This window comes from Alosa pseudoharengus, unplaced genomic scaffold (genome assembly GCF_046254945.1).
Source record: "Alosa pseudoharengus isolate Yale_2024_CS ecotype anadromous, Long Island Sound unplaced genomic scaffold, YU_APseudo_1.1 YU_APseudo_1.1_scf_15, whole genome shotgun sequence".
Taxonomy (NCBI): Eukaryota; Metazoa; Chordata; class Actinopteri; order Clupeiformes; family Clupeidae; genus Alosa; species Alosa pseudoharengus.
The window spans coordinates 11,590,443-11,615,253 of record NW_027468620.1 but is presented as its reverse complement, the minus strand read 5'-3'; the positions used below and the strand labels follow the sequence as shown (position 1 = coordinate 11,615,253).

Genomic DNA, 24,811 nt, shown 5'->3' with positions numbered 1-24,811 from the left:
AAGACTGTTCTAAATGTTCTAAAATCCTAATATATTTTCACATAAGTAATAGTCCTAAAATCTAATGGGATGGGCCAACTCACAATTCCATAATGTAATTGTTATGACTATTCAAACAGCTGCAGAGTAAATCAAGTCCACTTGAGTCACCACAGCCAGATGACCCCCTATTTCCCATGAGGCACTGTAGTCTCCTATAGGTACTGTTGTCAATTATAATTTTGTCATTTAAATTGCAGAAAGCTTAGTAATGCAAAGAGGTGAAAAACTTAAGGGGTACATGAAGCTGGATCAAATGTATTACTGCAAAAGAAACCCAAATGCATACGTATAAGACAATGGTAGGTACATTTTACTTTACTGAGTGTTTAATGAAACAAACATAGAACTGAACTTAGGTAATCTTTTTTATTACAAATCGCATTAAAATAGGAATCATTTTAGCAACTTTTAAAAATTACAAGCAAAACATTTTAATAAGCATATGTACAAACTGGACAAAATTACACAAAAATTACACACTGAGTGAAAAAGGCTGTCTGTGAAAGGCTCTTGAGGGACTAGGAATGTTGTTTAAGTATAAATTGTGGTATGGTATTTGTGGTCGATAGCAATTACACAATTTCCTATCAATCGTTAGGCAAGCATACCTAAATATTTTCATTTAAGCAAGTGAAGATGGCATAAGCATTATGAAGACATGCTAAAAGGACACCCTATTATTTTCTGTCTCTTAAGTTTCCAAAATTTCACTTCAAGTCTCTCCTGAGAGAGAATCACTGACACGTTAGAGTGTTGCTCTCTTCCATTGTTTTTTCTGTCCAGTAAATTGGATAAATTTGACCTTATCATCTATATTCTCTACACATCTCACAGTAGTCTGTCATCTTATTCTGAGCTACTGCACACTGTGAGACAAATAGGTCTGTCAACTGCTGGAGAGAATATGTTATAGATAGTTTAGCATTGTAATACCTATTTAAATATGCAGTATTTAAAATGTGGTTATTTTTGTACAGTTTTACTTTTTCTGCTCAGATCTTTTGGCCTGTTCTGTCTTCCTTAAATGGCCATCCATTTAAAGCGTCTTCTGCAAAAATGTGATAAACCACATAAATGTGATAAACCACCTCATGCTCACATACCACTATCACATTCTCTCGTTCTGCCCCATTTACTGTCTGGCAATCTGTTAGAACTCCCCCTCCCCTCACCCCCCCCCCCCAAAAGGTACACCTCTATGAAATCTTTACATTATGGACATGTAAATGTGTTGTAGTACTGTGTTGTAATACTGGATGTTCCGGTGATGGTTGCATCTTTTTGGCCTACTGTGTTGTGTAACAGCAGATGATCTTGTTGCAATGTGTTTGTTAAGTGTCCCAGCTCTGTTATCTGCAGTTCCTTGCGAGAGTCCCGAGTCGCTAAGCTGCGCTCAGTTTCGAGGCTGGGAATTGAACTCCTGGCAGATGTTCTGTATGATCTTGGGCACAAACTTGTACAGGTTGTCAAACTCATCCACGAAGTAGGAGTGCTCCTTGTCTGGATCTGTGGCAATGTACTCCAATTCATCATGAGCAGCCCAGGCAATACCAATGGAGTAAGCGATTACTCCTGGAAACAAACACAGAAAAAACAAACAATGGTTTGTACAGGACTCCAAAAATACAATTTGCTGTTTTATTTTGGTGTATATGTAATAAGGAAAAGTACAGAGACGGACAAAATGTCAAAATGTATAGTCGAATGCATTCTGAAAATAAGACCGGCTTAACCTCAGAAAGACCTTAAATGGAAAATTACACTAAAGTAAACAGCCAAATGAGGAAAGCCACAAGCAAAAACACATCTGCGTTGTTTTGAGTTGTGAGTCACAAAAGAAGGATCACTTTGTTGATCTGTTCATCCCACCCATCTTTCCCTCTTTGTTTGTTGGCAAATCCAAGGAAGATGTTGTGATTGAAACATTGTACTGAAGGGCATTTTTCTCATAGGCCAACCCATCATCACTCACCTCTGACATTTGTTTGACCACAGCAATGATCAAAGCTGTGCCTTCAATGAAAATACAATCATCCTTCATACTGTGCACACCTCCTCATATAACACTCTTCCCCCACTCGTTTCCTCTTCATGGCGCTATTTTCCCTCATGTGTTTTTGTTCCCTCAGTTCCCCTGTGCTCCAGTTCAAAGACTGGACTAAGAGGGCAGTGAAACTCCATTGTTTATCTCCTCTCTGAATCAAAGCCCCTCACTCCTCTGTCACCTCTTCTAACACTGGACGTTTGACCACAGCAATGCAACCTATCACAGCTTTGCAACTACCACATGTACAATCTGCTTACTTCCTCACTGCACCTCTTTCGAACTTTGACCATTTCTGTTTGCCCCCCCCACCCCCCCATCACCCTGGGTGATATTACTTCCCTCTTCTCTAATGTCTCACCTTTGCGGTGAACGGCGAGCGCTGGTGCCCTGACATCGTCGTAGGAACGGCCGTCGGTGATGACGATCATGATCTTGCGCTTGTTGGGTTTGGACTTGCTGAAGAGCTGCTCGGCGGCGAAGGTGATGGCCGCCCCGGTGCTGGTGCCGCCGCTCCAGTAGTTGATGCGCTTGATGGCGTTGAGCAGCTCGGCCTTGTTGTTGTGCTGGCCGAAGGCGAACTCCAGCCGCTGCTCATAGGTGTACTGGACGGCGCCCACGCGCGTGTCCGTGTCGGAGATCTCAAACTCGCGTGTCACGTTGGCCACGAACTGCAGGACGGTGCGGAAGTTGCCCGTCCCCACGCTGCTAGAGCCGTCGATGACGAAGGCGATGTCGTTGGCGTTCAGGCATGTCTTGCTGCACATCAGGCGGTCGGTGTCACATACGCGCTTGACCAGTGGCTGCACAGCCTTACGCAGACCAAACCAGCTGGACACTGGCAGGGAGTAGAAGCCATTGGTCCGGCAGACGGCCTGGATGTAGAACAGACAGTCACTGGGAGTAAATCTAGAGGGCCAAAAGCTGACCTGCAGCAATCTAGAAAATCTACTCTACAACAGTGTGCTCCAGAGATAGGGGATCAAATCAAACTGACATCTCTACTTTTAAATCCGTTTTCAGAAAAGAGAAACTCAGGTTGGATTATACGTGAACCTGAACCTGAATGGTTATTCAGGCAGTTTATGGTCTTCTGGCCAATGACACACAAACACACTGCATACCATACCTTTGTCACATGGTAGCTTTGAATACAGTATTTTAATCTCACCAGACCTACGAGATGTTAGGGATGTTATGCTTATGCAATGCTACTAGAGTTTTCATACAGTCTTGTTGTTGCCTGTACCTTATCCACAAAATTGGGCTCCACCACGTTTTGTTTCTCATTCTCATCTGGACCCTCAATGGTGACAAAGAAGATGTTGATTCCAGATTCTCTGGCTAGCCTGGAGGCCTCCTCCACCTTGTCAGTAGGCCAGCCATCTACCAGCACCACAGCCACGTTGGGCGCTCCTCCACGGTTGCCATTGGCATCGCTGAAGTAATGCTTGTTGATGTAGGAAAGGGCCTTCCCTGTTGGAACACAAGGGGGCAGCAAAAGGACACAGTCCTGATCAGATTATAGCTGTTGACAGATGTGTGTTTATAATGCACCAGTGGTTTGTGTATCTCTCTCTCCCTTAAATGCCTCTCTTACAAATTGTTGACATTCATTAGGAAATATAAAAAGGTGCCACAATCTCTTCTAGAAGATCTTCATCAGTAGATGGTTTTCATGCAACAATTTCATGTGAAATTAAACTTTTCACTATTGACAGATTTCAAAGTCATTCTGGAAATAAAGTCAACAATCTTGATCTGGACCATTTAATTGTATGGGAAATATCAGCTTCTGAAGTACTGCAGTCTTTCTGAACAAATTGCTGTTCAATAAAAAGGCTTATTCAATAAAAAATAGGCCCCATTTGATTTTAAATTACAAGCTCTCAACCCTTCTTTATTCGCCTCATCGTAGCGTGTTCCTGGTAAGAAGCTGCATCTGGTGTGTGGTGTCTGAGGGAGCTGCCCCAGAGATGCCAAAGTGCCACCAGGGCATAAACTGACCCCCATGATGGATGAAACTCAAACAACACTCGGTTTGCTTACTGGGGGAGGAAAACAAAAATCACCCCTCGGGCTACCAAACATGTAATTTACCAAACAGTTCCTGCATCAAATTTAGATTTAATTCCTAGCTCACATGTGCATGGCCGGTAAAGAGGGCCATCTCCACGATGCGATAATTGCACCCTTTCAATTTTACTTCACACTACAGTGGGTCATGCTGCTGAGACTCTGTAGCCCAGGCAGATGGCATGTGTCTCACATTATCAACATATCACATCGGCTCCTATCAGCGGGGTGTCTCCCTCTCTCTCTCTCTCTCTCCCTCTCTCTGTCTTTCTGCATGCATGTCTGTCTGTCTCTCTTTGCTCTCTCTTACTCTCATTCTGTCTGCCCGCATCTCCCTCTCTCTCTTTCAAAGTGCTCCCTCTAGTCTCTCTCTTGGTGCGTCTGTCTTTCTGTCTCTCGCTCTCTCTTCCTCTTCACCCCTTTCTCTCTCTCTTTCTCTCTCTCTTTCTCTCTCTCAGTAACTCACCCACATTGGACAGGCCTCCCTTCTGTGTGATTTTGTCCACGGCCGGCTTGAGCTCCCGCGAGCTAGAGTAAGCCTTCAAGTTGAACTCCGTCACAGGGTCATCTCTGTCAGAGAAGCACAACAGAGCAACAACAGGAAGAGGATGAGGTAAGTCACCCTGTCTATCTCAGCCCTGTAGGAAAGCTATCAGACTAACATCAACCCCTACCCACCCATCACCACCACCACCACCACCCTCAACACCCCCTCAACCTCAACTTTGATCTTTTTATGGTCTCCAGGGCTGCCGTCGGTCTGTCTGCCAGGCTCGCCTCCCTGGGGGAAGGATGGGAGGGGGAGCGGAGTTGAGCCCAGGCGCCTCCGGACTGGGCCTCTCAGGTGATGACGAAGACGTGAATCTGTGGATCTGGGAACCTTCCTGCTGCCCTGACTGGAGATCCCTCAGGAAGGAAGGGAGCAGGCCCAGCTCAAGCCCACAGCTGGCCCTGATCTCTGGGTGGCTCAACAAGGTGGGGACGAGGTCTGTCTGTTTGTGTCAAGTACCTTGTAGGGTGTGCTGGTATGTGTCTACATGAAATAGCTTATCAGCCCTCCCTGAGAAACAATAGCGTGCTAAGTAAACGGTTGTGATGAAAAGGAATTTTAACAAAGCCGTTTCCAAAACACCACATCAATAGACTTTTTTTAAAAAGCAAGTTTACATCTATCGATTATTCCTACACCACCTCTATCCAAAGCAAAGTAAACTGGGGACATACATTTATGTATGAAACATTTCCCATGGAATCTGACCCTCTGAGATTGTCCATATGTATAAGTATAAGTATATATGCTGTGATCAACTCCAGCAGCTGGTATGAACCTTACTGACTAGGCCTGGTTGTAAAATCAAAGGACAGCTGCCTCCAAGTGTAAAGGGCTGACTAGTGAGACATACCCATACTGGATGATTCCCATCATTGGACCGACCACTCCCACATCCAGCGCCTGAGAAACCTCAGCCAGGAAGTCCTTCTGGATCTTAAAACGCCTCTTACCAATGCTCCAGCTGCCATCCATAAGGAAGGCAATGTCCACTTTACAGTCTACGGATGAGACACAAACAAATCAGTCACATGTGTAGCACTTAAACATAGACTTTCTAAACCCACAAGATTGTATTGGCAACAACCCTATTGTCTGTGGTTGTCTGAGCTACAGTGTCACATAATGCACAGCCTGGCCCCTATTAATGTGAACCTGATGGAGGTTCAACCATTCCTGTAACACGCCCAGAGACATGACCCAAAAACAAGCTTTTTTTCCAGACACAAAGTGAAGTCAAAGGCTGTTTCCATTGAGACGGAGAAGAAATTGAGGTGCTCCATTAACTGCGGTTCAAAACAATCCCAACGTACTTGGATCTCCCTGGGAGACGACGGGCTCAGGGGCCCTGGGTATGGAGTCCTGCTCGCGCACGTTGAAGCCTGCAAGGGGTGAACAGGGCAGTATTAGATACCAGAGAAACTGCTGACCACTCTGTCTCTCACCACATTCTACCCACTGCTTATGCCCCCTGTGGAGACAGTCTCATTGTACATGGCTAATTTCTTTTTAGACTTTGAGCAAGTGGGTGGTACCAAAAGCTTTAGAGTAATATAGAATGACCCCTTAAGACTGAAAAGCAGAGAATAGAAGAGAAACAAAATGGCGGCGGAAAGCTACAGTTTCACCATTGGCTTGAGGCACCTCTGGTGTTCCAGCATACTGACAAATTGCTGGAACAGGAGAGGTGTCTGGTGGCGCAGGGGGTCGGAGATTGGGGAGTGAGGGGGAGTCAGTTGAGCAGCGACAGTGCAAGCCACCTCACCTGGGTCGAATGGGTTTACTTCAGGTTTCCAGGCATCCAGCGGCTCCACTGTGTTGACAATAGCATACAAGCTTGAGTTACCAAAGTCCTGGATCACTACATCAAATCCCTAAGCAGCTTGCATAGCAGCACCCATTGTGTACTGGTATGTGTATTTGTCTGTTGGTGTGCATGTGCCTCTGTGTATGTGTGTCTGTCTGTGTCTGTGTGTGACAATGTATGTGTTTGTGTGTATGTATGTATGACTGTGTGCATAGCAAGGAAACACTTCAAGATTAAAACCTTTTGTTGAAACATTAGCATTATGCATCTGTATGCAAGCTGCATGATCGCCAGGGCATTTAAAGGACCACTATAAAGCATTTGCTATTAGGCCTTACGCAAGCTTGCAAAAGCCTTAATGCTGTAAAAATTACATTACCCACGATTGGGAACATGACTCTCTAGCCTTACACTGGCTTTGGGTCCGTCTGGGCCTCAAGTACAACAGGGTGGCACATGTCAGCGATACCTACCTCTGGTGTGTGTCATCTCAGGGAGCAATTTACGAGCAGTGTCTGTCTCAGGGCCTCGAGGCGCTGAAAAAACAGAGGAAGGACAAGTCAAGGAGTGAGACGGCGTCATCTATAATCTTTCCATGAGGGAATTACAGAGCAACGAGAAGTCAAATAACGAGGCAAACTCCACCACAGACATTGCACTCTTTTTGGCACTTCCATCGCTGTAACTCTGGACTTGCAACGCTGGTGTTTTTTTATTTATTTATATGGGCGTCCTCAAAACAGCCTCACCCGTTGATCCACAAAACCCAAATCATTTCATTTAAATGCCATGACAATGTTGCATGCCGAGCGAAGCAAAATGGCCTGTAATTTTCTTAAGACTACAACTGACTGACAGGATGCCATTTGGTGTCTTGTCATTGGTCCATGTGTGGGTTTTCTGGGCTTCCTTGATTTGTAGCTTGTTCAATGGTATTGGTATGAATGGAGATGCTAAATACAGGGGAGGCCCTTGAAGTTTAACCTACTTAGCTGCAAATTCTCACGCTCGCCTAAGCTACTCAGCCTATCTGGAGACTGGATTGCAAACCAGTTGTTAGAATATAAAACTATGAAGCCCTTAGACACAAAGAAGTGAATTCCTGTTTCTCAAAGATCTCAAATCTATAAACAGATGGTGAAACGCCATCACCTCATGGGGTGTCATTTACTTCTACCATTTCCAGGACGTAATAAAACACTTCCAAAGATGTTGGAAAGCTGACGGCTATGTGGGTCATTCCTGGTGTCCAAGACAAACCAGATCCCTTCCCCTTACTATCACTGGTTGTGACTTCATCTCAGAGCAATCTTAACATATCATCACTGAACATGAGCATTCCCATGTTTCCATTCATCACCAAACAACATTATAAAAGCATCATAAAAATGAAGCATAGCATATGTAATGGCAGAACAAACAAGACAAACAGAGGTCTTTCTTTGGAAAGCAAGGATACTTACGGTACTGTCCAAAGCTATAATACCAGCGTTCATAGTCTGTGATATCAGGCCGTGCATCCCGGCCTAAAGGGAGAAAGCCAGCCATTTCAGATGCACTGGGTTAGTGTTGCTAATCGTGAGAGGTGATTGACTGTCACACTGATTGACAGTGCACAGTCAATTACAAAGCTTTAAGAAGAGGTGACTCTTTTCATGTCATGCCCATATGGCTTTCATACACTGTACTGTGTGCACACGTGCATGTGTACAGTCAGTGTATTTCGCATATGGCCAAGACATATTACAACATCTTGAACGGTGCTGTCATAGACTACAATCACAGCATGACAGAATAGAACACACATTCCACCAAAAAGCTGCAGATAGTCTTGTATATCAATGCCTTTGGACATGGTATATACAGAAACACACATACATATGCACAAGCACACACACACACACACACACACACACACACACACACACACACACACACACACACACACACACACACACACACACACACACACACACACACACTTATACACACTGACAGAACCATATATAGATGCACTCTCGGGTGTATTGAACCATGTCTGTTCAGCAACAACCAACATGTGCCATCTACTGTGTTGGGGTCAGTGTTGGGCACAGTGTGTTAGCGTGGGGACTTACCTGTGGTCTCTGCTGTGTCCCCCTCAGTCCATGTGTATCCCATATCTGGAGAGGGATTAATATCTAAACATAGAGAGGGGCAGGCATGAATGTGGCCATTAAGGCACAGTGGTGTCATTAACTATTGAGAAACATTTAGAACAAGGGGATTCCATTTTTTTTTTGATCTTCTTTAGATTTAGATTTTAGATTTCGTATTAATTGCATTTTACTTTAAATGAACGCCCTCACAAATCAATTTATACTTAGTTTTAGGAATAATTTTATGTGATGTTTCTGGTTAATGCTTTCTGCTGTTTGTTCCCATGCATTGCTGGAGGGGACAAGAAAGAGGCTTTTCCCCAGGGTTGGCAGTGGTACCTGTAGGTCGCCTAGCTCCGGGATACCACTCAGGTCGTGGGTAGCCGTAGGGAGGCCAATCCCTTCTAGCAAAAGCTGCAAGGGGGAGATTAGAAAGCTGCTTGTCAGGCATACGCCAGCACTGGCACACGTTTACAACACTAAACATTCATTATCAGAGAACACTGCTGTTGCTCTACTCCAACAGCCAAAGGCTGAAACATCAGGCCACATCAGGCAGGTGGCTGATTTCAGCTTGGTGTGGGTTTGATGTTGTTTTACTGTTGTCTCCAGTTGCAACTAATGTGCGTTGTGCTGAAGGATATCACAGGGACTGGCGTGTGCATTCATGAGAGTATGTCTTATGCTTACAGGGCTTGTTTCCTGCACTTACCATCATGTAATGGCTGGCTGCACCCTTAGAGAATTGCAGTGGTAGAGGCTAGCGGAACAATGGAGCATGAAGACACCATGAATGAACCTCTGCCCAATCCACTCCTCTAATTCCTCCAACTTCCGGAGTATTAACCCCATCATATGTAGAAGCACTGTGACTATCATATCAGTGGCAAGTCATGAGAGCCCAGCACGCCAAAACAACAGCGAGAGGAAAAGCCTTTCCATCCCTGACCAGCCCGCCTGCTCACACCCGCACCCAACCCACCCCCCTATCTCCCACTACCCTGCCCTCCACTCTCCCACAGTCCAAGAGAAGTGACTGATGAGGTCCTTAAAACAACACAGGCCCACGGGCCACTGGCTCCTACAGTGGCGGCCACTGATGCATGCCGGTGTTGACTGTGTGCATCCCGCTTAAATCAGGCTCGGCGCACCCCTGCCGCCAGCCAGCCAAGCGTGGCTGCACTCGGGGCTGTTGGTGGGGCGAGTCCGGGTCCTGACCTCTCTGCTGCCTCAGTCACCGCCGTTGTGTGTGTATGTGTGTGCAATGTATGTGTGTGTATGCGTGTGTGTGTTTGTGTGCGTGTGTGTGCGTGTGTGTGTGTGCGTGTGTGTGTGTGTGTGTGTGTGTGTGTGTGTGTGTTTATGTGCGTGTGTGTGTGCGTGTGTGTGTGTGTGTGTGTGTGTGTGTGTGTGTGTGTGTACAACTTGACCCAGACCACAGAAGAGCTCCCTTGGCGCCTCCCAAAGCCCTGGCATCAGGGATAGGATAGCATGGCACAGGCTGCCTAGCGGGCAGACAGACACACAGACAGAGGAAATGTTCCCTCTGCCAAGTCTGCTGTTTGAGACTTGAGCTGCTTAGAGTGGAACAGAACAAGCTTAGGGCTCAAGTATGCCTTCCTGACAAAGGAGTCCCCGGTATACTACAACAAGAACTCTACAAGTCTTCACAGAATCCTTGGAGAAAAATTTCTTAAAAGAAGATTATTTGAGAGATTTAAGTTTTACAGGGACTACTGAAGAAAACCAGGGCACTACATACAAACATTTCTGTAGAAAGAATATGAGTTTCCAGCAAAGAGGGTCTTCTTTTCTAAAAACCAAAAACACCTTTATTCTAAATGCCATAATTTGCAGGACATATCAATAGGGTGTAGATATGATTTTGCCTTTGCCATAGGAGGGGGTGTTTGACAAAATGCTCCAGGTTATTTACAATCTCCCTCACATCTTAATTTTATTTTAAAGAATTTATAGTCTTTCTAAGAGACATCCTGCAGTTCAGAAGTATGTGAAGTCAGCTTGGGTACACCACAAAATTGTTGACTAGAGAGTATCCCTAGTTTTTTATTGAGAAGGAAAACATAAAACATAGTTTGAGACTTGGTAGGATATTAAACATCCAAACCCTGCCACGCAAACAATTCTTAAAAATATACTGCCACTTGAGTAACCCTAAAATGCCTTTGAATGCTGCAGCTCTCAGTTGTAGCATATTGTATTCATTTAGTAAAACAGACCAAATCAGATGGATTCTATTACAGGTTATTACAAGAAGTTCCTGTGATCTCTTTGATGACAATTAAAATAAAAGGTTAGTCAATAAACATTCTACAAGCAAATACCAGAAAGTCCATGACACTATCTATGCTCAGGTATCAATTCTGAAATGTTGGTTTAATCATACTTATAATAAACTTTTCTTCCTTTCCATTTCGAAATACAATATGCCAGAATGCCATTTGTGCACTCAGAATTATGTTTTGAAAGCAGGGCAGGAAATGACATCGCTTTTTATTTTTCACTGTAGAATTTTAAGATTCCCCGGTTACGCGCCATGTTGAAATCGATCACATTTATGGGGATCTTTTGTAGGCGCACTAACCATGAATGGGAGCATACTGTTTTAATGTGTGCCGTTTGATGTTCCGCTCACGTGGTCATGCCCGGACCGTCCTGCACATACTTACTGGGGTTCGTCTGGACAGCTTGCTGGTTTCTCTCAGGCTGAGCCAGCTGCACCCTGTTGAAACCTGGTTACCAATGTAAAACAGGCAGAGAGAGGGGGGGGGGGTGAAGGAGAGCAAGGGCAAGAGGGGGAGTCAGAGTGAGAGAGTAAAGCAGAAGAGAGGGGAGAGAAGTAGAGAATTAAACAGGGCAGAGGGAGAGGGAGAGAGAGAGAGAGAGAGAGAGATTGAAGGGGTGGAGTGGACAGACATTAATAGCTGGAGCACAGCTGTTTCATTTAAGGGTGCTAGGTGTCTGCTTTCCCAGTGTGATCTCTAGTGATCTCTGAAGCATGTTGACATGTGCTTGGTGTCTTTATAAAAAAACACCTTTACATCAACAGTGCAGAAGACATAATGCATTAGTTAACTAATATTAGATATTGCTCTTGTTAACATACTCTCTTTGATAGATAAACTTGGCACAATAATTTAAACTTGTAATTCACATTAACAAACCTGTCAATAAACTAAAAAAGTCTTATAGTTAATATTTTACTTAAGGTATGTTAACAACTGCATGAAATCAATATTTGTTAAGGGATTTGTTGCATTATCGAGCATTAACTGCAAGCCCTTTCGGTCTTTACGGGAAAGGCCTGGATGGTTTAAAGAGAGGAACCTCCTCCTGAGTCCTTATATATCCTCACTTACTGAAACCAGGGGCAACTGCTGGGGAGAGTAGCGCTGACACAGGTCAAAGCATGATATACAAACCCACCACCTCCAGAGGTCCGCCACCCTGACTCAGCTGCCTGAAGGCTTTTACCCAGTTCAAACGGCACTCACACACTAAAAACAGTGAGATTTACGGTTCCTCTCAAAAGTGTCCAAGAAGGCAGCCTGCACCCTGGCAACAACCCAATCATGCAGTGATTCTGCCGATTTCGATTATACAGCTGTAGGTCGCGACTGAAATATCATGCTAATATGTGAGACCAGGTGAGTTCAGACAGCCTGAACTTCTGAACTTTTTGAAGTTGCGTCCATGTGAGCGTGGTGCATCGGAGAGGTGCTGACCTGTCCCAGCGGGGGATGCCGGTTGTCTCCTAACGGCTGACCCAGCAGCTTCTGGTCTTCTCGGACCTACCACAGGGAAACATGTTCAGTGTTATGGTGTGTCTTTTAAAATCCAACTGGCTGTTATCATTTGGAATTTAACTTGAATCAGAGACGGTTGATAAAGTTGATAAAGATGTTCTAAAGGATCTTTGCTTGAATCTTTCAACATAAGGCATCAACAGGTCACTGTAGGAGTCACATACCATGTTTAAAGCCTTATGATTAGGATTTCTGATGTTATAACAATGTCATATCATAAGACATCTTGGTGCTATAGTCAACATGTATATTACATTTGTATCTACATAATCTATGTACATTATTTACTTAAGACTCTGGATTAACATGGTATCTGCATCTAGTTTTAAACAGTTGACACCTACCTGTTTTAATTTTCCATTTTCATTCTTGGAGCAAACCATTTTATCAGTACAGAGTCAGTATTTACATTATTGAGTTCCTGAGGAATATCTACTGAATGTGAATAACAAGTGGTAAATGGGATTGATGAATGGGTTAATGAAGAGTTATGTGCTGCTATGATGAAGACATGGTCTGGACTCCACACATCCTCACACAAATGGCTCAAATCAACACTGGTGATGAGTGTGTACCATGCTTTTCAGCCACATATATTTATACATAGAGGCACTGTGTCTCCTTGGGTGTGTGATGTGTGTGTGTGTGTGTGTGTGTGTGTGTGAGGACCATTCATAGGCTTTTCCACATGTTTGGCAGCAATAGGGGAAGTGCTGGACAGGTATCAAGTGCTTTGAAACAGGAGGATTTGAGGAACACACACCAAAAGAAAGAAAAAAAAACGAGTGGTGTTAGTTTTAGACAGGAAGGTGGACGTTCCAAGTCCGCAGGCTGGCTTTAGGAGAAGGGGGGGGGGAAAGACAAGGCTGATCATGTCCAGGATATTAAACATTTTGTTGGTGCTCATCGAAACGAGACAGCTGTTCACATAGAGAGTAGAAGCACCATGCAGAGCAGAGAGGTTTGAACCCAGCTAGTAAAAAGGAACAAGACAAATAGACAGTGGATTTGTCTCAGAAACAGGCCTTGATGCCAGGAATGACAAGGATATTATTAGGATGGCGTGAGAGGGATTTACCTGTGTTTGGTCGAGGTGAAAACCTATTCGCAATGGCTGAGCTCCCTCTGAATGCTTTGAAGAGATTTTATTGTCACATTAGTTTGAATGCTTCAGTGATGAACGGCGGACTCAAAAACAAATGTCACTGAATAAGACGCTGCAGTTTCCCCCTGAGAGGCTGAGTGTCAGGTTAAAACGTGGATGCAGGACCAGACATACCTTGGGCTCTTCCATGAGAACTCTGTGACTGTCCTACAGTAAATGTTGAGAATGAGAGGTTTGTTCATGTACAGTGATCGCAATCATAAACTACCCTTACCCTTACAGTAATTATTTAGAATACTGCAAACATTGTCTTTACAAAATGCTGTACAACTGCAACTATGGCAAAGCATCTACTGAATGAACCAAACTACATAATGCAATCCATGCAAATCCAGTTTTCAACTGGTCTTGCAATGGCATAGAACATCTATCTCATGCAAAACACACTGAAGCTAAGAGTTTAGCCCAAACGGAGTCCAATAGCTCCATAAATACAGATATTTGTGGAAAATGAGATACATAACACTACAGTTTACTGTATGTAGTAACTACCAGCCCAGACAATGGCTATGATTACATTTATGGAAGATTTTTTTTTTTTTTTTAAAAAGCATCCAGAAATATCCTGATGGATATGGCAACACTGAGATGTGGACTAGAACGAACTAACAGGAGAGCCACCACCGGAGATAAACAAGAGAGACTGAGTGACTGTGATAGAACCCATATGCCCCTGAGAGTCCCTGACACCACAACGACGGCGGTCCATCATGCCATCACTGTCTGAACTTACTTGCACTGGCTCCTGAGGCTAAAGACGCATAGTAGGGGTGGACACTGCCTGGAGCAGAGAAAGAGAAGTGGGATTAAAGCAGGGAATGAAAGAAAGAGGAGAGAGAGAGAGAGAAGTGAAGAGAGAGACAGTGAAGAGAGAGAAAGAGAGAGACAAAAAGAGTGATAGGAAGTGGGAGAGAGAGAAATATGTGGGATAGAGAGAGAGATAGAGAGAGAGAAGGAGGTGGGATAGAGAGAGAAGGAAGTGGGATATAGAAAGAGAGAGAGAGAGAGAGAGAGAGAGAGAGAGAGAGAGAGAGAGGGCATCCTGATGTCCTGTCTTGATGCTCAGGCATTGTGTTGTGCTGGAGTAAACTCCAAACCATTTTAAAATGACATTTAACTGTTTTTGTTTGTTGTGCTTGTATGATTCAAAGACCGTGACAGCCATGATGGTCTTTTCCCAAAGCAAACACAAAAGCAAACAAAGCCCATCTGAGTAATGGTCATTTTAAAGTACAAATTAGAGGAGCTGCAAAGGATAGCCATTACTGGCCAGGACTGAAGGTTTGAAATGACAGCATCCATTCACTGCACTGGGTGGAAATGCACATAGATCCAATGAATGAGAATGTGCAATTAAATTGCGAACGAATGACAACCACAGGTGTGTACGCAACCCACCTGCGTCGCGGACTTTGTGCACAGCGGCGCGTGGTTTGGCTGCGGCAGTGGTCGTGGTGCTGGTGGTTGATGGCGGGTTGGTGGCGGCCGGTGTGGTGATGGGCGTGGTCGGTGGGGGCGTGGTCGTGGCAGCAGCTGTAGTGATTGGCTCCACCGCGGCTGTTGTAATTGGCTCGGCCACTGTTGTCGCAGGCAACGCGGAGGAGGCCGGCAGTGCTTTGGCTTCCTTCTGGCCTACGGGGATGACAGATGGGGAGAGCGGCAAAAATAAGCTTCCACAGTGACTCTACTGTTTCAGTACATTCCTGCAGAGACAGACCCCGAGGTTTGGATGCACCCATAGCCTCTGAGGACAGCAAGCGCACTGCACATTTTTTGTTGTTTGGACCCTAGAAAGAGAGAAGGAGCGTGCTATGACTTATTTTTTCACCAAAGCAACAACCAAAAAAAAAAAAGCAGACTCTCTCTTTCCCTCTTACTGGAGTCCAAACTAAAAAGTTATACTTAGATATGCACTGCTGAGTACAATAAAGAGAGGACTGCTGAGATGTTCAAAAATGTTTGTGATGTTCACACAATGTTCAAAGATTGTTGTATGTGTGTGTGTGTGTGTGTGTGTGTGTGTGTGTGTGTGTGTGTGTGTGTACGTTGTTAACAGTGTTTCAAAGTCTTTTCAAAAGTGTATTACAATTGCTAATGCACCTCTTACTGGTCACTGGATCTATGTCAACACAGGACCAGATCCATCCCAAAAGCTGATCTCTGTGAATAATCTAAGAGGATAGGTGCCACATTTCTGGTAATGGGGGATCCCCTTGTATCATCTTCACCCACATGTCTCACTTACCAGTTTTCACTGTTGTGGGTCTTGATGGGCTGTAGTCCAAACTGGTGGGATAGATGACACCTTTCTTTGGTTTACCCACTAGCAAGAGGCAGGGGACAAGAGCAAGCCTTTAATTACACTACAAAGCTGAGGTCATTCATATTTTACAGTCATATAAAAGTCCTGAAGCACTGCTCTCTGTGTGTCCTTTTACAGTTATTATAGCAGGCACTCTTTGATTGATGATGGAAAAAGTATTCAAGGCACATTTTCATTTTGTTGAACTATGCATAGCTTTTAAAAAACATTCCTTTTTTTATAAACATCTGTTTTTAAGGTCCTTCACTGACAAGCTATGACAGTAAAATCTTTTTAAAAGTTCCATAAACAGAAGATGGGCCTCGAGCTATTTCCACTCCCATTGCTAGAAACGGTCAACCTATTTTTATGTTAGATAAATTCCCCTCAGAGCATAGACCTCCATATTTCCTCCTGAAACAGGAGAGAAGGGAGGTTTGACTGACCTGCGACAGTGAAGGACTCCCTCCAGTTAGGAAGAGACAGGGAGCGGATGCCGTGGGCAAGGCTGCCCTTGTAGGATGCCTGTCCAGCCATCTTCCTCACGATCACCTTACCTCCTGCATTAGTGATGACACCACTGCAGAAAAAAACAAAACCCAGACACACACAGACACACACACACACACAGACAGACACACACACACACACACACACACACACACACACACACACACACACACACACACACACACACACATTCGTTTTGGCATCCACAGTGTAAAATACTCCTGAAACAATAAACACAAGGGAGGGTAATCTGCAACTGTTAAATCAGGTGCCGCATTTCAACTCTACAAAGAAAAGCAATTGTTGTGCAAAGCCAAAAGTAGCAGCAATGTCCACTTCATTGTTGACATGCACTCCTGAAAAACAGCTGTGCACATATCCTCTCTATAGATGCTAATTCAAAGTATTTGAATATAGTTTAATCATCCAACTCAAAGTAAATATGGTTGAATTGTTCCAACTCAATCCATTCCAAACATCCAATTATCTTGTAAAGTAGTCTCATCCACTTTGTCAGTGAAACAACAATCTTTTATTTGAGACTGGTGAAAACCTCAGAGTACCACCCACTATTTCAAACCGTGCAAAATGTGTTAATGAGGAAAATGCTATTGCTAAATTGGATGCTTAACTATAATTCAATGGAAAGTGCTACTTATCTTGTAAAGTCAAAAGCTGGCTATAATGTCCCCCTTGGCAACAAAACAAAGACCTTCAAGAGGCCCTTATCAAAAGAGGCCTGGCATCTGTGCAGTACCCACAATTACCTGTGGATGGCAGCATTGCAAATACTGGAGATGGATGCAAACACTCCTGTCCCATAGACCCTCTGCTTGGTCTCCTTACAGTGGGCTGGACATTTGGCAATGAACTCTGGGAGGCTGATCTTGCCTGCACGTACGTCACACTCAATAGAGGGTACCACTAAAGATGGGCGAATAGATAGATGGCAGGTTATTCATGACTGGTTTGGAAACAGTCTTTTGGCAGAGAGCTGCTGGGATGTGCAGTAGTGTACCTTGTTTTGGCTTCTTGTTCTTTTGGCTGTTGGGCTTTGCCAGGCTACCACTGGTGAACAGAATGACTAAACAGGGAGGGTAAAAAAAACACTATGAAAGACACTGCATGTGTTACATATGGTAAGGCTTCATGAGACGACAATGAACACAGAGCTTTTTGTTATCACAAGAGTATTTTGAGAACAAAGGTATTATGCTAAGGGATTCTTTGGTGTTGTAATGTTATATCCCCAAAACAAAAGTGCTTTTATGTGCAAACTCTTTTTTGGATAATGGCTTGTAGTACTAGATGGAGCATCTTCTAAACCACATTACCACACAGAACAATACAAAACAGGGTTGACATTGAATTTCATTCAATTCGATATGTCCTATAAGGGCAATGAATGAGGGCAATCATGCAATGGTGCAATCATGAGTGATTCAATTGCCATAAAGGCAAATGTTTTAATAGTGACTGTGAAAGAATTCCATTAATCTACGATAAGTCATATAATTTAATGAATCACAACATCACAGCCATAACCCATAGAAGCCTACCAATACAGATGGCTGTTAGCAGTGCTTTGAGCATCTTTGCAGACAGGAAGAGTAGGCTGATCAGCAAACTCAGTTGTGGTCTCCTCACTCCAACCTACAGGGGAAACACTTGATTAATCATCTCCTTTTCATCATGTAGAGGGTGGGAGTATCAAACAGTGGAACTGAACAGCATACAGCCCTGAAATACATGCTGTAGGCAGTGATGTGGACTCTGATGAACAATCCTACATTGAAACGTTAGTCTTTTACTGCACCGTGTGATCACTGTTCTCCAGTGATCCCCTCATTTTACTGCATGTTGTCTGACATTTCCAGAGCAAATAATCTATAGAGGGACTTCTATTAATTCTTATATATTCTGACAGTTATATTTACCACAGCATCTTTTAAGCTGTCTCTGACCAAGAAAGACTCTGTTGTTTGGTTTGGGGCAAGTAGCCAGAGATTGACAGTTGAAGGGCAGTGTCTGACATTTCCAGAGCAAATAATCTATAGAGGGACTTCTATTAATTCTTATATATTCTGACAATTATATTTACCACAGCATCTTTTAAGTTGTCTCTGACCAAGAAAGACTCTGTTGTTTGGTTTGGGGCAAGTAGCCAGAGATTGACAGTTGAATGATGAAGGTCAATGAGAACCTTCTGAGTCAAAAGCCTTTGGCCAAGATGTAGCATCAGTAGATATTTGTAGGGAACCATATCTTTATCAGACCATGCTTCCCCTTTGATCCAAACCATGCTTTCCCTTTACATACACATCTTATGGAGTAGCTGACTCTGGACCAGAGCTGGTTTAGATCTGGCCCCGTCCACAGGGTCCACAACAGATAGATACTTTATACAGATAGATATGTTTTTATTGCCACACAACAATGTTGGTGGAATGTTTGTTACAAAAGGATTTCGCTCAATCCAGTGAAGAAATAATAATAATAAAAAAAAAAAAAAAAAAAAAAAAATAATAATAATAATAATAATAATAATAATGATGATTAAAAAAAGGTTTAGAGGACCAGAATACAATCTCACCATGTCGGTGTCCCAATGGAGGCCTGAGCCCCAGCAGGCTTTAGATGTACCACAAATCAAACACATTCAGCTCTGATGCATGCATATCTCTCTTCATAAGCTAAATCAAGTGTATATGGTTAGGATTCAAACTTCTCTTTAAAGTAGAGTAGAATGTGATTAGACAGCTCTTCTACAGACATATTACATATTTATCACATTTTTGTGGCATTTGCCGAGTCAGACATTAAACATTAGACAGCTCCAGAGTTGTGAGAGGTTTTTTTCCTCCAACCATACTGATCTTCCCAGTCAGTCAATCAACTAATCACTGTCTGCCAACAAGTTGTTTTAGGTGTCTCCATGCAGCGGCAGATGGACTGTGTGGAGAAAGATGTCCTCAGCTTCCCCCTGCATTGACATTGCACGCTGTGATTCACATTCAGTTTCCGAAGGGTTGTTGACATTTAAGGCCAACAACCAATGAAAATACACCCCTCCCCGTGCTCCTGAATCAAGTGTAATGATTGGCTGGAGATGATTCCAAGCCTCTATGTTTGTTTTCCATTTGCAGAGCCAGGACTGTGTACAAACAAACACCAATGTTTTTTGGGTTTTTTTTGCAAAAACTAAACAGACAGATATTGGACTGTGACGAGCATTTCACTGAATTTGACAAACAGTGTTGTGGATAAGAGTCACAGACTGTACCTTTAAGGTTGTTAGATCACACATATTTCTTCAGTGACATAAGCTGGCTTTGAATAAACCAATTATTGAAAATGTACTACAGTATAAACAGCATGACAACATATCTCTGTGTTTCCCTATTTCTCAATAGTGCTCCTGATATAAATCTGTAAGCACATAGACATGTGCAGACAGAACCACCTCACTCTCGCTCTCAGTTTCATACCAGCAGAAACGCTCCCTCTTTGACAATAGTATCCTAGGTGATCATGGAGATGGCTTGTTTGTATTTCCATTACAGTGAGGGATTTATGACTCTTGAGTGAACCATATGATTGACTGTTCCCCAGACCCCAGCCACGATAAAGTATAGAGTTGAGAGAGACGTCAGGGAAAGTCCTCTACCTACATTTTCATCTCACCGAGATTAGGCTGCAGACAGACATAAGACCCGACAAGGCAGGTCAGCATATTTCCACAGTTGGGACACAACAAACGAGGCCTGCAATTTAGCCCTCTGCTATCTCTGTTATGAATGGTATGCTGAACTGTGGCTCGCGCCGTCCTGTCCTGTCTCTCAGAGAGACCATATGACAGCAGGTTAAAGATTATTAAATATGAGCACGTGCTTTAAATTTGACCCTAATATTTCGGGACCTCCTAAGGAAAGAGCCTCAAGATATGCTTGAGCTTAGAGATGTAAATATGGATATATACGGTACATTCCTAGAAATTAAATGAATAAATACTGGATATTTAGTAGCACTCTGAATAGTTTCTTTGGTGTGAATTTAAAGGGAAACTTGGCAGGATTTCCCCCTCTGCTGGAGAAATTGCACATTATGCTATTTCAAACTGTGTGAAAAGGTAACGATAAAGCACATGGATTTGTTTACAAGCTAGCAAACTGTTAGCATAAGTTTGGCAGAACTATGTGGATGTTACAAGGTAAGAAACACGATTTAAAACGAGTTTCTTGTTTCTCACTTCTCTTTCCGGGACGGTAGTCTCAATGTTGCAAGGTTGGTTTTCCGCCTGGGGACGCTAGGCGCAGCGGGGAAAGTCATCATTTTCACCGGAACAGGTCATTTAACCATCCAAATGATTTCTAAACGGGTTTATTAAGTTGAAATAGTTGCCAAGTTCCCCTTTAAGGAATGATTTTTAACACATCAATGGAAAACACTAAATAACACCAAAGTATAAATATCATTTTTAATAATTATTCTAGGACTTTCTGAGATATCTGTTTTGAGAGATTGTGTGTTAGTTGAGACCCAGCTCTGCCATTTCTTAGATATGTGACCTTTGTGATAGATTGCACTACTCTCCACACTCCGCACTCCACAGTGCTTTTTTGCAGGTCTAATTAACATGATGTAACACCTGTGAGATCCTTTCATGTGTCGAAACATCTGCAGTAGCAGCCCAACTGCCTGCACTACGACACAAATATTACTACCTCATATCATGTGTCGTCATAAAAGCTATGCCAGTAAACTCCAAAGACAATTTAGCTGCATCATGTGATGTCCCAGGCTAAGAACAAACATGTCAGATGGCGGGTACAGTAACATTTTTATGGCTCTGACATGTTATAAGGTCAATGGCATGATATACTGTCATGCATGACGTTATTATGAGACACATTATGTATGAACAGAAAAACAGTAGCAGGTTATTCCCAAGTTCATCCTTTGCCAGACAAACAATGAATTTTGGACCAAATCAATTTTGACATTTGACTTAGAGAGCAGGTCTGGTAAGCTTTAAGTATGTATGACAAAAAACATATGCATCTCTCAAAGACCTTTTAATACAAGGCGTCTTTGAATGGAAAAAGCTGACAGTAGTATCCCTTTCAAGGTCTTCCAGAATTGGGAATGTCTCTGAACAAGCTGGGACAGATTGTCCATAAAATGAAGTCCTACTGGTTCCATGCGCCAAGTAAGGTCATCCCACCAAGGAAACTACAAAAGCCAAACACCTGTCATTATATCAACAGAAAATCCTTCTGTGTGCTTGTTCAGATTTTCCTTTTTTTTCAAACAAAGAGGGAAAAAAGGTGGCAGCATGTACACACTGAATTGAATAAACCAAATAAACTCCCCATGGGGGTTTCCTGGGATTAAGCACAGACGGATGAGAGCAACCAGGCCGGGGAGAACCAATCAAAGTAGGCCGGAGGCGTCCTGGGTGGCAGGGCCCTCCTGGGAGTGTGAGGGGAGGGAGGAGAGTACCAGCACCGAGGCGTTTAAAGGGAGGACACTCCCTCACACCAGCACTCTGAGGTGCTGTGGGAGAGGCAGCATACTCTTCACTCCCCTTTAAGATATGTAGAAATGTTTTTTTTTTTAAAAGGCATTCAAAGGGGAAACCATTCACTGTGTACACACAGCCATTCAACTGAGGAATCACCCATGAACAAACATTGACATTAATAGGTAGAAAAACATTCACAATGTGAATGGTTCCTCTGATCTTTTCACTGAACATTCACATGTGCTTTAGGTCTAATTCATACCATGATGATGACCCAAGGCACTTTTTCCCCCTTTCAGATATGACGTGATGATTCCTTTCACCTCAAAGCTTCCTATGAGATTTCATGTGAACACTTGCATGTGAAGGTTATCCTGCTATGAGCACACCCCAACATGCATATCACACATTTCTAAAATACTTACTAGGCCAGGGACTTTTCTTTTTCTTTTTACAGTCCATGAGCCAAATACTTCAGGTTTTTAAGCCAATTTAAATCTCTGTCCACTTTGAACTCTCCTGAGCTCTACAATCTTGCATCACAAGACCAAGCTGTGCAAAAACACGCCGTGAAAAGGCTGCTGAGGTAAATCGTTCCTCTTTCAAACACCACTAAACCTCTGTCCCAAGGCTCATAGAATCATTTGGGTGCCATAGTTTGCATTTCACAATCGGTGGAATAAAGAACAGGATGTTTTAACCCAGTTTTAACCCAGGCTGGTGGAAACTTGATCTCATTCACTACGACCGCTCCTTCCCACTTACAATGAGCCAACAAACTGTACCCATTGTCCACAGGTGTCCCTCGATAAGATAAGGACTAATGGGACTATAGAAGAGGACCCGCTGAGATAGTGGGGCTTGTCAAAACACACAAAAGACACACAAAACTGCTGAAGGTGTGAGAATGGATGGGTGCACTTGCACCTAAGAACACCTGGAAACCCACCATGCAGGTGCACACACACACACACACACACACACACACACACACACACAACCCAGACACACACATACATGCACACACATACATGCACACACACACACACACACACACACACACACACACACACATACATTTCCTAGGGCTTCCACTATCAGTGTCACATAATTTCCTCTGATTACCTCCTCCCAAACCTAAACACAGAGCCCAGTCCAACCCACAGAAATGCCATCTGCTGCCTGCCATCCAACAGTGGAGTCCGGATCAGCTCTTGCCCTGATCTGGCACAGATCCAGACCTGTGCTAGGTCGTGGTCAGGTCCGTACCATCATCAGCTCCATACATATTTGAACCATGATAATAAGATCTGAAGCAGCAGACCCTTACCATAAAGAACTAACTCCAGTGTAATCTCCAGTGTATTCTACAGTACAACAACTGCAAATTCAGCAAGATTAGCAACACACTGACTGACTATTTGTTCCAGACAGTAGCTGTCTTCTGAGTTGACCCACAGCCTTGATCTGGTGCATGCCCATTCCAGATGAGGACCAGATCTTCTTTAGGGGTATAGCTGATATTTATGATGATACGTGTGGATTTTGTCAACTGCATGTAAATACATGTGTGTGTGTGTGTGTGTGTGTGTGTGTGTGTGTGTGTGTGTGTGTGTGTGTGTGTGTGTGTGTGTGTGAGAGAGAGAGAGAGAGAGAGAGAGAGAGAGAGAGAGTGATGAGTGAGGGAGAGAGAGAGAGATCACTGTACCAAAGACTGAAACCTCCAGCCTATCCAGCCAACCTCATCCCTTCAAACCAGCAGTGAAGACTGTGCATGGCCTTGATTCACAAAAAAGACTCACTAGTGTTCACTGTTGCCATGTGCCTGACAAGTGGTCAACAACAGGACTTCATCCCAGATGAGGGATTTTGGACACTACATGTCTTAACACTTGCACTGATTTAGTCAAAGACCAAATCCCTTGCACCTTTTCATATAAGTCCTTTGAAAATGAATCATTGTTTCAATAAGGCACCATTAAGTCTGTGTTTTGTTTATGCTTGGCTCTGTCACGTTCTGCAAGTCCTATCAGGATTTGCTACGGTCATATCGAATTTACGTGAGTCTACAGTCTGTAGCCTACAGCTGCAGGGAAAATAAATTATTTTGATGACGTTTAAAGTGTCGAACACCTCTCGACTCGTTGACTGTCCATAAAACAAATTGTAGCCTACAATTATAATGTAAGACCATGTAAATGATAATCGATAGAGGTTTGTATTTCCAGCATTTTGTCATTTTAACAGTCCTTTTCTCTATGCATATTATCAGCTCTGATTGTCCACTGTGAAGGGCTGGAAATAAACTTAAAAACACAAACCAGACACGCAAATTAGTCCTCAGAAGTTCATATTAACTTCAGTTCATATTAACTCCAAAGGACAAAAAGGACAAAAAAAGGATAATCGTCTTAATTAAAACCAAATACGTGTATCCTTCTGACATCCCATATTGAGGTAAACGCTGTATTAATATACCGGTATCCGGGCTTGTCCAGTAAGACGAGATGCCAAGCCTGACCACATGAAACAGATAAGAATGGTCCAAGTTCTGTCTATAGTCCGTTGTGTAACTTTGACTTACCTTGAGATGCCGAAGCAATGATGCTGTGCGGGTTTTCAGGTGAAGTTCCTATAGCTCATAAAAGTCCCATTCGCATGGCTGTAGTTACGGAGAATGTCGGGGGCTGTTGGTAATCCCGCGTGCTGCACCGCCAGCACACCTTAAAGATTTTGTTTGCCTGCACAGTGATCTAAAGTCCTCATTATAGTGGGAAAGGGAGCCAGCGAAAGTAACTCCCTCTGCCCGCCCCACTAGGCGCAGAA

General features: G+C 43.4%; 1 protein-coding gene across 4 annotated transcripts; it reads right to left on the bottom strand.

Moving 5' to 3' along the window:
• Positions 1 to 394: 394 nt before the first annotated feature.
• Positions 395 to 24,790, bottom strand: vit (vitrin). Of its 4 annotated transcripts, XM_076285545.1 has the most exons (23): positions 24,570 to 24,790; positions 18,021 to 18,114; positions 17,480 to 17,545; positions 17,229 to 17,385; positions 16,398 to 16,531; positions 15,895 to 15,972; positions 15,048 to 15,281; positions 14,383 to 14,430; positions 13,764 to 13,796; positions 13,563 to 13,616; positions 12,404 to 12,469; positions 11,348 to 11,410; positions 8,997 to 9,071; positions 8,637 to 8,699; positions 7,983 to 8,045; positions 6,993 to 7,055; positions 6,478 to 6,525; positions 6,026 to 6,094; positions 5,566 to 5,713; positions 4,629 to 4,732; positions 3,336 to 3,562; positions 2,448 to 2,961; positions 395 to 1,614 (listed from the first exon to the last, which is right to left on the bottom strand). In XM_076285545.1, exons 2-23 carry the CDS (start codon positions 18,052 to 18,054, stop codon positions 1,436 to 1,438), a joined length of 2,520 nt encoding a protein of 839 aa, XP_076141660.1. In that variant the 5' UTR covers positions 18,055 to 18,114; positions 24,570 to 24,790; the 3' UTR covers positions 395 to 1,435. The 4 variants fall into 4 exon arrangements, with proteins under 4 accessions (XP_076141660.1, XP_076141661.1, XP_076141662.1 ...); XM_076285546.1 differs by lacking the exon at positions 8,997 to 9,071; XM_076285547.1 differs by lacking the exons at positions 13,563 to 13,616; positions 13,764 to 13,796.
• Between the last annotated feature and the right edge of the window lie 21 nt (positions 24,791 to 24,811).

What these genes read in the sequence shown, in the direction of transcription:
- vit (XM_076285545.1), bottom strand. Translation starts at nt 18,054, where the DNA reads ATGCTCAAAGCACTGCTAACAGCCATCTGTATTG. An exon ending in GGCATCCCCCGCTGGGACAG is followed by an intron (nt 11,411 to 12,403) that starts GTCAGCACCTCT and finishes ATTGGTAACCAG; the next exon opens with GTTTCAACAGGGTGCAGCTG. An exon ending in GGACACAGCAGAGACCACAG is followed by an intron (nt 8,046 to 8,636) that starts GTAAGTCCCCAC and finishes TTCTCCCTTTAG; the next exon opens with GCCGGGATGCACGGCCTGAT.